Source organism: Oncorhynchus tshawytscha, linkage group LG24 (assembly GCF_018296145.1).
Source record: "Oncorhynchus tshawytscha isolate Ot180627B linkage group LG24, Otsh_v2.0, whole genome shotgun sequence".
NCBI lineage: Eukaryota > Metazoa > Chordata > Actinopteri > Salmoniformes > Salmonidae > Oncorhynchus > Oncorhynchus tshawytscha.
In genome coordinates this window covers 22,472,702-22,488,317 of record NC_056452.1, presented here as the reverse complement: position 1 = coordinate 22,488,317, position 15,616 = coordinate 22,472,702, and the positions used below count along the sequence as shown (strand labels likewise).

The 15,616-nt window shown below is 40.2% G+C and overlaps 1 protein-coding gene across 1 annotated transcript in view; it reads left to right on the top strand.

Moving 5' to 3' along the window:
• LOC112223394 (guanine nucleotide-binding protein subunit alpha-13-like) overlaps positions 1-15,181 on the top strand; it is a 34,717-nt gene extending 19,536 nt beyond the window's left edge. Inside the window, exons 3-6 of the mRNA XM_024386393.2 lie at positions 9,811-9,861; positions 10,048-10,248; positions 11,559-11,693; positions 12,509-15,181. Of these exons, the coding sequence (XP_024242161.2) occupies positions 9,811-9,861; positions 10,048-10,248; positions 11,559-11,693; positions 12,509-12,745 (624 nt within the window). The 3' untranslated portion in view covers positions 12,746-15,181. The remainder of the gene's footprint in view (positions 1-9,810; positions 9,862-10,047; positions 10,249-11,558; positions 11,694-12,508) is intronic.
• Positions 15,182-15,616: the final 435 nt, after the last annotated feature.

Here is a 15,616-nt window from a genome sequence, read left to right as displayed (position 1 = left end):
TAAATATTCACTTACCTTTGATGATCTTGATCGGAATGCTGTTCGATAAAGTCCATAATTTATGTCCCAATACCTCCTTTTTGTTCACACGTTTAGCCCAGTAATCCAAATGCATAATGCGCGATCACTTGTTCAGACGAAATGTCAAAAAAGTTCTATTACAGTTCATAGAAACATGTCAAACGATGTATAGAATCAATCTTTAGGATGTTTTTATCACAAATCTTCAATAATGTTCCAACCGGAGAATTCCTTTGTCTTTATAAATGCAATGGAACGCAGCTACCTCTCACGCGTGTGATCAGCTCATGGCACTCCTGCCAAACCTCTGGCTCAAACAGCTCTCATTCTCTCCTCCTTCACAGTAGAAGCCTGAAACAAGGTTCTAAAGACTGTTGACATCTAGTGGAAGCCTTAGGAAGTGCAATATGACCCCATAGACACTGTGTATTTGATAGGCAATGACTTGATAAACTACAAACCTCAGATTTCCCACTTCCTGGTTGGATTTTTTCACGGGTTCTTGCCTGTCATATGAGTTCTGTTATATTCAGACATCATTCAAACAGTTTTAGAAACTTCAGTGTTTTCTATCCAAATCTACTAATTATATGCATATTCTAGCTTTTGGGCCTGAGTAGCAGGCAGTTTACTCTGGGCACCTTATTCATCCAAGCTACTCAATACTGCCCCCAGTCCCAAAGAAGTTAATCAGTCTACTTAATGACAATTTATTCTTAACTAAGACATCATTTATAACTGAATTTTTCCAGTACAATAGGTTCAGCAAATCCCCTTATTGTTTGGGATACATTCAATGTACCTTCAGAGGTCACTCAATATTCATCAATAAAAAATGCAGTTTCTGCCTGAAGAAACAAGGCTAACAAGGGAAATACATGAACTAATAGCACAGGTAGATAGCAATAAAAACGGTACTACAGAGAGACAAAATAAGTTGGAGGAAAAAGAACTGGAGGAACTTATTCAAGAACGATCGAATGTAATCTATTACAAAAATAAAGCAAACTGGATGGAATATGCACCAAATTCTTCCTGAATCTCCAACACAGGAATGCTACCAAAAATAATTTGCAGAAACTCTTTCCTAAAGACAGTCATCTATGATTCTCCAAATGTGACTCATCACCTGGATTCAGTCTTACGTAGCACAATTTTTTTTTTTTTTTTTTACATTATACGAAAGTAGATGCTTAGAGCTACAAAATGGTATGTCATACACTGCATTTGAGGAACAATGGGAAAGTAATTCTGCTTTGTAAGTTGATCAACTTTCAAACTCACTTTTGAGAAAATTGCCTTTGAATGTTTTGCTATCTAGTGAAGAGCTCTTTGTCTATACCCATTCGGCATCGTTCACATCCTCACCCTGCTTTAGCCCCACCCATCTCGCTTTGCTCTCGAAGCGCACACTTGACGCTCTGGCCGATGATTTGTTTACCTCTGGATGACATGAAAACAGCCTAATCACCTCTGCTGTCAACAATTTCATTACGCTTTTTTAGACGTTTACTGACACCGGCCATATTCAACGGGTGTTGTATACGCGTAACGTTAGCTAACGAGGCAGCCAGCCAACATTAGCTAGCTAAACAATGAACGGTGCCAACAATGCCACAGTGCTGGGAGCTAACAACCCATGTTCAATGTTAGCTAGCTAACATTAGGCTTTAACTATAACTGCAAACGGCTCTGGGAAACTAATAATAATGTCAGCTAGGGAGCCAGCCAGCTAACGTTAGCTAGCTGGCTAACCGTACACTTTAGCTTGAAATGAAACCACTTTCTGTCAAAATTAGAAAACGTGTAATATCTGAAAATGTAACGTTAGCTAGCTAACGCTAGACTATCTTACCTGTATACATCGTCATGAATGGACGCGTCTCCCTGTCAGGAATGCCATGCCACGGTTTCTCTTAGTTTGAAGATGTAATCCGGAGACAGGTGTTTGCTCCATCTCTTTAGCTATCATACTTTAATTCCACTGATTTCAAAACTTGATCCTCCAGAAAGTGGGTATCCACACTTATGCAGCTCCATTACACAGTAAAAAAAAAAAAGCCGCGTTCGACAGGATTACCAACACAGACTGACGACATTCTATGGCAAACCAATCCGAACTCCTCTCTCGGCATGTCCAGCCCACTCATTATCTCAGCCAATCATGGCTAGTGGGAAGGTTAACTTTTTTTCTGTGGCTTAACCAACAAGGCTTGTAATTTTAACAATTTTATTCATATTTACAGATGGCACATGAAAGTAAACATATTCAAGAAGGCATTTCTGCCAAAAAAAACGCATGTTGATAAAATATTTTTATGTTCAAACGCTCTCCTGTGAAATCGTGACTTGCGACATATGCCTAGTTTCCTGAATCGTGTCACCAATTATATTTTAAGAGGAAGCTAAATATTTTAAGCAGATGTTCTCTTTTCTGTCTTCTTAATTACTGTAAGGAATTCTTTCCAAATAATAAAAAATAGGAAAATTTAACAAATGTACAAAAAGATCAGTTCAAAGGCCAAATTACAGAGGAATAACTTTGAGACTATTAAATACTTTCAGTCTGGAAAAACCCCAGGGCTTAATGGCATACTGGAAGAGGTATATAAAGCCCTTTTCTTTTATACAATCAAAGCTCCATTTATTAACTTGTTTTAACTACTCCTATTGAAATGGTAGTCTGTTAGGTACTCAGCAGGAAGGTCTGATTTCACTATTAAAACAAGAGTCCTTTTACACTTCAATGTTGTGTAGAAAAAATACTAGCGAAATCACAGCACTCAGAATAAAACGGTTTTAACAGGTATTGTTCATCCTGATCAGACAGGTTTTTTTTTACGTGGATAATACATTGGAGATAATATATAACTACTAGAAATAATAGAACATGAAACATTTAAGAAGCTAGGCCTGATATTTATAGTAGCTTTTTTAAAGGACTACGATAAAGACTGGATTTTATTTATAAATGCCTGGATTTATTTTTGCAATTTCTGTGAGTGTCTTATAAAATGGGTAAAAGTAATGTATAGCAACCCCAGGTGTAAAATAGTAAATAGCAGCGTCTTCTCAGAGTTTTGAGGTAAACAAGGGTGTCCGCTGTCACCATATCTATTCGCAATGGAAATCTAAATGCAAGCTATTATTATCAGATCAAACAACAAAATTAAAGGATTAGAAATCCAAGGCTTAAAAACAAAGGTGTCCATGTATGCCGATGACTCAAGTTCTTTATTAAGTCCACAAACCAGATCCCTGCAATATCTCTTTGAAGAACTTTGCTGAACTCTCTGGACTAAAACCTAATTATGGTAAGTGTACAAGATTACGTATTGGATCTTTAAAAAATACAACTTTCTTTACCCTGTAGTGTACCTAGAAAATGGTCTGATGGTGAAGTAAACATACTTGGTATTCACATCACAAAATATATAAATGAGCTCTCCACAATGAATTTCAGTAGAAAATTTGTAAAAAATAGACGAGCTCTTGCAACCATGGAGAAGTAAATTCCTGTCTATTTATGGAAAAGTTGCACTGATTAACTCCACATCTCAGTTTAGTCACTTATGGTGCTGCCTACTCCTGATTCATTTTTCAAGATTGCAAGATTGAATCCCCGAACAGACAAGGTAAAAATCTGTCGTTCTGCCCCTGAACAAGGCAGTTAACCCACCATTCCTAGGCCGTCATTGAAAATAAGAATGTGTTCTTAACTGACTTGCCTAGTTAAATAAAGATGAAATAAAGGTGCAAAAAAATTAAAATAATAATCGGCGTCCAAAATTACCGATTTCCAATTCCTAATTAATCGGCCATTCCGATTAATCGGTCAGCCTCTGCTCTCTAGGGTAGGCCAACATCCAGTGAGATTGCAGAGCGCCAAATTCAAATACAGAAATACTCATTATAAAAATTCAGAAAAGATACAACTATTTTACATAGGTTTAAAGATTAACTTCTTGTGAATCCAACCACAGTGTCAGATTTAAAAAATGCTTTACGGTGAAAGCATACCTTACGATTATTTGAGAACATCGCCCAGCAGACAAATCATTACAAACAGTAACCAGCCAAGTAGAAGAGTTACACAAGTCAGAAATAGAGAGAAAATGAATCACTTATCTTTGATGATCTTCATATGGTTGCACTCAGAAGACATTCATTTATTCAATAAATGTTCCTTTTGTTCGATAGTCTCTCTTTTTATCCAAAAACCTCAGTTGTTCGCGTTTTCTTCAGTAATCCACAGGCTCAAACGCAGTCACAACAGGCAGACAAATCCAAATTGTATCCGTAAAGAAACATGTCAAACGATGTTTATATTCAATCCTCAGGTTGTTTTTAGCCTAAATAATCAATAATATTTCAACCGGACAATAACGTCGTCAATATAAAAGGTAAATAAGAAAGGCACTCTCTCGGTCGCGTGCATGAAAAAGTTCTGACACGGCAGGATCCACTCATTCAGACTGCTCTTACTCTCTAATTTTTCAGAATACAAGCCTGAAACAATTTCTAAAGACTGTTGACATCTAGTGTAAGGCATAGGAACTGCAATTTGAGTCCTAAGTCATTGAATAGAAATCTACACAAAAAATATCTTACTTCCTGAATGGATTTTTCTCAGGTTTTCGCCTGCCAAATCAGTTCTGTTATACTCAGACACTATTTTAACAGTTTTGGACACTTTAGAGTGTTTTCTATCCAAATCTACCAATTATATGCATATCCTATTTTCTGGGCCTGAGTAGAAGGCAGTTTAATGTGGGTATGCTTTTCATCCAAAATTCCAAATGCTGCCTACCCTAGAGAAGTTAAGAGACATTAATGTAGCTAAATGACTGGGATTAGCGGAACATTTACTACTGGTTACCTATATGCAGGGTTCACACAAGGTGCCTTGAGGTGTTTAAAGTAATTGAATTTTGCACTCCGACACTCAAGTACTGGAATGCCTTAAATCAGAAATTTTCTCAAGTTGGTAACTAAAAAGTACTTTAATTTAAATGAGGAGAACTGAAAATGATCTTATATGAAAAATATTAGAAAAATGTATCCTTGCGAATGAATTTCCAGGCAGACTAGAGTTTTATTTCCTCATGTGTTTTGTGCTCTGGTTGCCCACTCCCCCCCCCCACACACACACACACACACTTCCACTCAGCCAGGCAGGTACAGAACTGACTGATTAGGCACCCCCAAACATCACATTGATAGCTAAAATGCCAGGCAAATGTAGACTCAATCTGGCTGGCAGGATATTGATGTTTATAAATGGGGTTTGCCAGACTCAACCAGGAATGTAGTGTCATTCTGAGCATCGTGGCCCTAATGGGTTATGCACCCAATGCATAGGAGTCTGGTAAATTTCTCAAATGGCTGGTAAATTAAAATCTTCAGATCACTTTGTCCGGATCAACATTTTCCTAACGGAAACCCTGACGAGCGAGCGCGCGCACAGATTGACTGGCAGAGCTGATCTGAAGTAAAAGTGAAACCGAGTCAAGACTAGACTTCCTACTGCTTCCTCTCTTGTCTCTCAATCTCTTTCTGTGTGTGTGTGTATGTGTGTGTGTGTGTGTGTGTGTGTGTGTGTGTGTGTGTGTGTGTGTGTGTGTCTGTGTGTGTGTCGCATGCTAAAGAACGCACATCAGTCTGTTTCCTGTGCAGACCCCAGCTCTCTTGTCTTGACATCTGGGCTTTCCAAATACACTAGGGCTGGGAATTGCCAGGGACCTCAATACAATATTATCACAATACTTGGGTGCTGATTCAATTATTCTGTGCCCAATAGAAATGAATAGTAAGTAATGTATTGTCATTTTGAATCACTTTTTCTAAATAACAATAGAATGTTTCTAAACACTTCTACATTGTTGATGCTACCATCATTGTGCATAGTCCTGAATAAATGTTGAGTAATGAGTGATATTGTACCCCCAAGACATGCTAACCTTTCCCCATTATAATAACAAGGGAAGGTAGAATTTTTGGGGGGAGGTATGATATTTATGTCTTATCTTTCTCACTCATCATTATTCACAATAAATTCAGCATTAGGCTATCTATAATCATGGTAGCATCCACATTAATGTGGAAGTGTTTAGAAACATTCTACTGTTAGTTACAATAAAAGTGACAATAAATGATTTACCATTTCATTTCTATTGGGCACAACATAATGAGAAACGCAACAAATGCATCCAACAGGTTTGTTGTAATCATTGTATGCTATGAACTTGAGACCAAATACTTAAATTCAGACCGCTTTAATACACATTTGAATTTTTCCCAATACTTTCGGTCCCCTAAAATGGGGGGGGGGACTGTGTACAAAAAGGGCTGTAATTTCTAAACAGTTCACCGATTTATGGATGAAAAATACCCTCAAATGAAAGCTGACAGTCTGCACTTTAACCTCATAGTCATTGTATCATTTCAAATCTAATGTGAGTACAGAGCCAAAACAACATTTCTTCCTGTCACAATACTTTTGGAGCTCACAGTATTTTTCTGATTCTTGACCACCTTTCTTCTCTGGCCTCCATTGATTTAGTCACCCTAATCTTTGTCATCCTACAAGTGTAAAAACTCCAATAAGTTTCTAAATGATTATGATATATAAACATAAGGTGTGGACCATTTGGTGATGTTAGAGGAGTATCTACACAATTAACACATTATTTTTTGATTGGACACCTTAATAATAGGCCTAATTAATATCGCAATGCTCAGTCTACTATATCGATTTTTACCCCCATCACTAACTGTTTGTTGGTGAGATTGAGTGTGATCTGGGCTGGAATGTTGATCTGCTTACAGACAGAACACACTCAGTCCACCCAGCATCTGCTGCCCCGCCTGCATTCAACATTAAATACTGGCACAGAAGTTTGGAAGATGACGCCGGAGGGTAGGGCTGCCGTCTTATTGGCTCTTAACCAACCATGCAATTTATATATATATATATATAACTTACTTTGTACATAATGTTGCTGCTACTGTCTCTTATGACCGAAAAAAGCTTCTGGATAGCAGATCTGGGATTACTCACCTCAAATTGGATGAGGAGTTCTTCAATGAGTCGGACGCAGGGAATATACTGAGGACACCCGACCAGGCCCAGAACCCTGCGATTTGCTGGAAAAGGAAGCATACGTTTCACGGAAAGAGATCAAGAATGCCTTGTGAGGATCAAAACGTGAAAGCACGTATATCCTACGAACATTAAAAACTGTAATATCTTATGGTTCACTGAGTCGTGGCTGAACGACAACATTAAGAACACAACTGGCAGGTTATACACTCTATCGGCAGGACAGAACAGCAGACTCTGGTAAGACATGGGGCAGGGGTCTGTGCATATTTGTAAACAATAGCTGGTGCACGATATCTAAGGAAGTCTCAAGGTTTTGCTGCCTGAGGTAGAGTATCTCAAGATAAACTCTAGGTAGATAGTGTGGTCTACATCTTATCTGTATTTTTCACAGCTGTCTACATACCACTACAGGCAGAGGCTGGCATTAAAACCTCACTCAATGAGCTGTATTCTGCCATAAGCAAACAGGAAAACGTTCATCCAGAGGCGGCGCACCTAGTGGCCGGGGACTTTAATGCAGGGAAACTTAAATCTGTTTTTACCTCATTTCTACCAGCATGTTAAATGTGCAACCAGATGGAGAAAAAAACTCTAGACCACCTTTACTACACACAACGAGAGATGCGTACAAAGCTCTCCCTTGCCCTCCATTTGGCAAATCTGACCATAACTCTATCCTGATTCCTGCTTACAAGAAAAATTAAAGCAGGAATTAACAGTGATTCGGTCTATAAAAACGTGGTCAGATGAAGCAGGTGCTCAACAACAGGTCTGAACATACATACCCCAACCAGAAGCCATGGATTACAGGCAACTTTCGCACTGAGCTAAATGGTAGAGCTGCCACTTTCAAGGAGCAGGACTCTAACCCCCAGGAGCTTATAAGAAATCCCGCTATGCCCTCCGATGAACCATCAAACAGGCAAAGCATCAATACAGGACTAAGATCGAATCCTACTACACCAGCTCTGAAGCTCGTCGGATGTGGCAGGGCTTGCAAACTATTACAGACTACAAAGGGAAGCACAGCCGAGAGCTGCACAGTGACACGAGACTACCAGACGAGCTAAATAACTTCTATGCTCGCTTTGAAGCAAGTAACACTGAAACATGCATGAGAGCATCATCTGTTCCGGACTACTGTGATCACGCTATCCGCAGCCGATGTGAGTAAGACCATTAAACAGGTCAACATTCACAAGGCCGCTGGGCCAGACGGATTACCAGGATGTGTACACCGAGCATGCGCTGACCAACTGGCAAGTGTCTTCACTGACATTTTCAACCTCCTCCTGTCTGAGTCTGTAATACCAACATGTTTCAAGCAGACCACTGTCGTCCCTGTAACCTTCCTAAATGACTACCGACTCGTAGCACTCACGTCTGTAGCCATGAAATGCTGGTCATGGTTCACATCAACACCATTATCGCAGAAACCCTAGACCCCACTCCAATTTGCATACCGCCCCAACAGATCCACAGATGATGCAATCACTATTGCACTCCACACTGCCCTTTCCCTCACCTGAACAAAAATGAACACCTACAGTTGGAAGTCGGAAGTTTACATACACCTTAGCCGAATACATTTAAACTCAGTTTTTCACAATTCCTGACATTTAATCCTAGTTCAAATTCCCTTTCTCCACACATAGTGTTGTGTGTTCCTTCCAAACAACTCAACTGTAGTTTCATCTGTTCACAGAATATTTTGCCAGCAGCGCTGTAGAACATCCAGGTGCACTTTTGCAAACTTCAGATGTGCTGCAATGTTGTTGTTTTTTTGGACAGCAGTGGTTTCTTCCATGTTGTCCTCCCATGAACACCATTCTTGTTTAGTGTTTTACGTATCGCAGACTCGTCAACAGAGATGTTAGCATGTTCCAGAGAATTCTGTAAGTCTTTAGCTAACACTCTAGGATTCTTCTTAACCTCATTGAGCATTCTGCGCTGTTATCTTGCAGTCATCTTTGCAGGACAGCCACTCCTAGGGAGAGTAGCAACAGTGCTGAACTTTCTCCATTTATAGACTATTTGTCTTACCGTGGACAGAGGATACTTTTGAAACCCTTTCCAGCTTTCTGCTAGTCAACCATTCTTAATCTTCTGAGATCTCTTTTTGTTTGAGGCGTGGTTCACATCAGGCAATGCTTCTTGTGAATAGCAAACTCAAATTTTGTGAGCTTTTTCTTTTATAGGGCAAGGCAGCTCTAACCAACATCTCCAATCATGTCTCATTGATTGTACTCCAGGTTAGCTGACTCCTGACTCCAATTAGCATTTGGAAAAGTCATTAGCCAAAGAGTTCACATATTTTTTCCAACCTAAATTATGCATTTAATATAGACAAGAAAAATACAATTTGTGTGTTATTAGTTTAAGCACACTGTGTTTGTCTATTGTTGTGACTTAGATGAAGATCAGATGAAATTTGATAACCAATTTATGCAGAAGTCCAGGTAATTCTAAAGGGTTCACATACTTTTCCTTGCCACTGTGTACACACACACACACACACACACACACACAGGCACACATGCTCACTTCACACACTCACAGGAAGACCCATAAATGCTCTACACACACACACACCCACTCACACACTCACGTGCAGCAGTTTTAGGCTGATAGATTAGTATGATTATCCAGGAAGCTAAAACAAATGTCTCTTCTCTGTCTCTTAGGGTGAGTCTGTGAAGTATTTCTTGGACAATGTGGAGATGCTGGGGGAGCAGGTGGGTTTCCTCTTTATCCCTCTTTCACTCTACATCCCCCTCTCCTGTCCTCCACTTATCATTCTTTCCCTCTCCTCCAGAGCTACATCCCCCTCTCCTGTCCTCCACTTATCATTCTTTCTCTCTCCTCCAGAGCTACATCCCCCTCTCCTGTCCTCCACTTATCATTCTTTCCCTCTCCTCCAGAGCTACATCCCTTCCCAGCAGGACATCCTGCTAGCCCGCAAGCCCACTAAAGGCATCCATGAGTACGACTTTGAGATCAAGAGCGTTCCCTTCAAGATGGTGGACGTGGGAGGACAGCGCTCAGAGAGACGACGGTGGTTTGAGTGTTTTGACTCTGTCACCTCCATACTGTTCCTAGTGTCTTCTTCAGAGTATGACCAGGTACACACACAGTGGACACACACTCACCACTAGGGCTGGGCGATTAAATCAATATCAATAATTATCGAGGTAATTACCTCCCTCAACGATATTTATTCTATAATGACGATATAGAATAATTAGGTACAGCCATTCATTTCACCTCTGACGCAGCAGGAACGTGCAGAGAAGTGACAATATGAACGTGCAGAGGTATACGCCCACTAAACACCACTTAGCACCTCGGGTGATGGAGTAGCCACTATTAAACATGAAAAATGAGCGATGTAGGTGAAAACAGTGGTAGTGATGTAGGTGAAAACAGTGGTAGTGATGTAGGTGAAAACAGTGGTAGTGATGTAGGTGAAAACAGTGGTAGTGATGTAGGTGAAAACAGTGGTAGTGATGTAGGTGAAAACAGTGGCAGTGATGTAGGTGAAAACAGTGGTAGTGATGTAGGTGAAAACAGTGGTAGTGATGTAGGTGAAAACAGTGGTAGTGATAGCCATGGAGAAGGAGCAGCTTCCAACAAAGAAATTATTGATAAAAAGGGTTCAACTGTTTCAGTAATTTGGAAGTGGTTTGGCTTTTTGAAGTCCGACAAAGAGCAGAACAATGTTCGGTGTAAATTGTGCCGTAGACAGGTGGCTACGAAGTCTGGTAATACGACAAACCTTTTACAACATCTGAAGCGAAATCCCTCTTTGGAACATGCAGGAAGTTTGAGTTTGCTGCACGGTGTTGATAAACGCCCCTCAAACACCAGCCAATCTAGGGATGTTTGCCCGAAGCAGTCAACACTGACAGCGTTTATGCCCTACAAGCAAACACCGAAAAGACAAAGACATCACAAATGCTATTATGCATTGCATTGCTAAGGACATTAATTACCACAGTCGAAAAGGAAGGTTTCATGATGCTTATCAAAAAAAATATATATATATATTTTTTTTTTTTACCTTTATTTAACTAGGCATGTCAGTTAAGAACAACTTCTTATTTACAATGACAGGCTATCGGAGAGCAGTGGGTTAACTGCCTTATTCAGGGTAGAACGACAGATTTTTACCTTGTCAGCTCGGGGCTTCGTTCTAGCAACCTTTCGGTTACTAGTCCAACGCTCTAACCACGGTTTGTTAAGGCATTCTTGAGTTTGAAGCAGATATGCACCTTTTTAAACATAATTTGATTAATATCGTGATAATTATCGTTATCGGATGAAAAAATATATATCTCGTGATAATTTATTTGCCATATCGCCCAGCCCTACTCACCACACACTCCCTTTGTTTCTCTCACTCACACACTCCCTAATGTATTTATTTTTCAAGGTCTTGATGGAGGACCGACAGACCAATCGTCTGAGAGAGTCATTGAACATCTTTGAAACGATAGTCAACAACCGAGTCTTCCTCGCCGTCTCCATCATCCTCTTCCTCAACAAGACTGACCTCCTGGAGGAGAAGGTCAGTAACATCACAATCACACCAAACACTCTAGGAAGCAGGGTTCACACAAGAAACTAGACTTTATTCGCTTTTCAGAGATAAATGTATTGTTATTGAGGCCACACCAACCTTCAGATTCTACTAGGGCTGACCCCAATTAGTCAACTGGTTCATTGTTTGGTCGATAGGCTGTTGGTTGACTAAGATTTTCACTTATTCACGCTTGGCATTCTCTCAACCAGCTTCATGAGGTAGTCACCTGGAATGCATTTCAATTAACAGGTGTAACTTGTTAATTTGTGGAATTTCTTTCCTCAATGTGTTTGAGCCAATCAGTTGATATTGATTAAAGTGTACAGCAAATTATATTATACAAATGTTATATTTTGCTTTTCAATAAAAACCTGACATGTTGGTATAAGAACATTGTTCTACTTTATTTTATTAGAACTTTACAGGCTAATTTCTATTCTGTTCAAATGAATTACAATCTAAATGTGATTTTGAGCACCATGGGTAAATTTCTCAAATGTCCAGTAAATGTAAATCTTGCCGGTTACGTTGTCCTGTGCCACATTTACCTAACGAAAACCCCACCTTACACATTGAATAAGGGACTGGCACTGACCTATATATACTTGCATTCTCATATTTCTTCAACTTATATCGTACTTCTTGTGTGTTTTTATTCTATTTTCTATTATCTATCTACATTATTATCAACCCTGCATTGTGGGAAAGAGCTCTCAGTAAAGAATTTCACTGTAATGTTTTACACTTGATGTATCCTGTGCACGTGGCGAATAAACTTTGTGTTGATCTGTTCCTGGCAGGTCTCGAACATTTCGCTGAAGAAATACTTCCCAGAGTACACGGGGCCGGACCACAGCCTGCCGGACGTCCAGAAGTTCCTAGTGGACTGTTTCCGGGGGAAGAGAAGAGATGCGACACAGAAGCCCCTCTACCACCACTTCACCACAGCCATCAACACAGAGAACATCCGCCTGGTGTTCCGAGATGTCAAGGATACCATCCTCCACGAAAACCTCAAACAGCTTATGCTCCAGTGACCTATGACCACTAGAGAGGACCTGAGAGGAACCAGCCTCAGAGAGAACCCCAGAGAGGACCTCTTCTCCCGCCTAAAAGAAGACCTGATTGAGGACTGCTCTCACCTTCAAAAGAGGACCGGATTGAGGACCCCAGTGCCTTGGGGAGGACCTTGATGTTCCACTTTTGTTGTTTCAATGGTTTTATTTGGTTTTTACTGCACTGTGTTGAGTGGATGGTCTATAGACTGCTCTGAGGTCAGTTTGACCTTTTAGGAGCCAGGGACATGATTGAACGCTGGATAATAAGCACTGTCCTTGGATCAGTTTTGAAGCCTGCCATGCTGTCATAGCCCCGCTCCTGTCCACTGATCTGAGACCTGTGTGACTGACAGAAACCACAATGCGTTAATACAACAACGTCTTAATAACCCTTAATCACTGTGTGTGTGTGTGTGTGTGTGCGTGTGTGTGTGTGTGTGTGTGTGTGTGTGTGTGTGTGTGTGTGTGCGTGCGTGTGTGTGTGTGTGTGTGTGTGCGCCCTGCGCTATCTGTGTATACCTGTTTTGGCATTAGCTATCATGTAATCAATCATGTCTTTATAGTCAATACATTTTAACGTGTGTATACAGTTTACAAATTTCTACCTTTCTATTCCCAGGTAGTTCACATGTAATTCTGCTGTAAGGACACAACACACACACTTGGACGGTTATCTAGTATTGTTATCTCAGGGTTGGATGGAGGTACCGCTACAAAGGATGTCCTTATTGTCTTATTATTGTAATAAACAGTCTGTCCATAGGGCTGTAGTCTGTCTATACCCTCAAATTCAAATCTGGACCTCCCCTGCTTTTAGATTTGTATTCTTCCCCCTCTAATCAGGGACTGATTTTAGACCTGCGACACCACATGGTTGCAATTAATTATCAGGTAGAACAGAACCAGCAGCACTCCGTATCTCGTAGGGTCAGAGTTGAAAACTCCCGGTCTATAGTGTATATCCCAGGTTGAAGCTTTCTATTTTCTTGTTGAATGTCTTCCTGTGAGAACCTGTTCTGGGACGTATTCACTAAGCATGAAGCGGAAGAAAACGGGCTGAAACAGGGATGTACTATCTGAACTTGTCCAATAAGAAACGCTTGTTTTCTTTTTCCATTGCACAATGTTTTGAAACATTTTTCTACAGTGTGCCCTAACGGACCAGAAAAGTAGAGGGGGCATGTCTCAGACCCTGGGCTACAGTACTTTAATTTGGGGTGCAACGTTCCAGAACTTTCAGGCAGATTCGTATGCGTGTTCATTTCTGTCTGAACTTTCTATAATGTTTTTGCCCCCACGGAACGTGGCCCAGGTTACCACGACAAGTTAAAGGTACCGCCGCCTCCTTCCCTTCCCATTGGTGGCCTTGTAAAGGGACTTGTGTTATTGGTCAGTGAGGTTGTCTGTCTAATGGATGTGATCATGTTTATAGTTGTACAGACTGACTCAAATGTATCTTTTAGTTTCAAATATGACAGATTAGTTTGTTTGTTTTCATGTCCATACTGTAACCTGTTGTTGATGACAATAGTGTGTGTATAGGTATGCCAACACTGTAAGATACGCCACCTCATAGGGCTGAGAGACAGCTAGAGACTGACTCCAGATGAGCGTTTCTCTCCTACCACGTCACACTGCCTTTTATATGACTGTATAAAGATCGACTGTCCTAGTTTCTCTAGCTCCGGAGATTACGTGTCTGTCTTTCCACTGTGCCTCGCTCTGGCCTTGTACAGACTGACGCCTGGGCCCAGTTTCACAAAACCTTTTAGAAGACATTTCTTAAGTGCCATTTTTTTCCCTTAATTTTATATGTATTAAAATGTGCTGTTCCTCAATAAGGTTATTGCAAATGTCCTTAAGTTTCTTCCTATGAAAATAGTTTAAAATACATTTGATTCTTGAAAAGGAAGTTATTGGATTTCTTCTTGTAATTCCAAGATGGCTATAGTAAACACTTGTCTTAAACTCATGGAAGTGAGAAAATAAGCTAATGAAAGCAATTGAACATGTTTATTGATTCTACTGAAACTTTCAGTTGGATTTGTTTTAAATCCAATAAAACATTTTAGACCAGTAATCTCAGTAAGAAATATGCTAACATGATTGCCCTTGCTAGATAGCTCTGTTGCCTAGCGACAATCATCTTAGGAAGATATTTAAGAAGTCCGTTTGAGTTCTTATGAGCTTATTTATTTTTAAAAAGCTTAAGTTTTTGCATAACTTTTGTAAAACTCTGCCCTGATGCCTTAGTTGTAATCTAAAACTGTTTACTTCCATGTTTTAAATGATTAAACAACAAAATCACTGTTTCACGGTTGGCCTTGTCAATGAACATATGTTTCTTTCTCTAACAATCTGCATTTTTTTTTAATATGCCACTAATTTTTACAATAAAACACTTTTTCTAATAAAGTGTGAATTGTCACTTCATTCAGCCCGTAGACTATAAAGCAGCAGTTTGAGTCTGGACCAGAGGCCACCCCAGTGTGCACCTATGTTTATTATCCCGCTCAACACTAGCACACATGACTCAACTACCCAAGGGCCTGACAATTACAGATAGTTCACAATCATTTCAGAAACCCTGGTATAAAGTGCTCCATCAGAGTACAAGGAAAAGCGACAGGAATAAGTGCTTGGACCAGCCTAAGGCTGGATTCCAAACACTTAAAAGACACACACTATCCCCTCAACCCTCAAATTAAGTGTACATTTCTGATGACGTCTGACGAGTACACACTTGCAGGGCAAGGGGCGAGGGAGGAAGGAATGATTTTTAAATGGACCGCCCTTGTCCGGAAATTCGTCACTCGATGATTGTGTTTTCAGCCACCGGTAGCTTGTGGG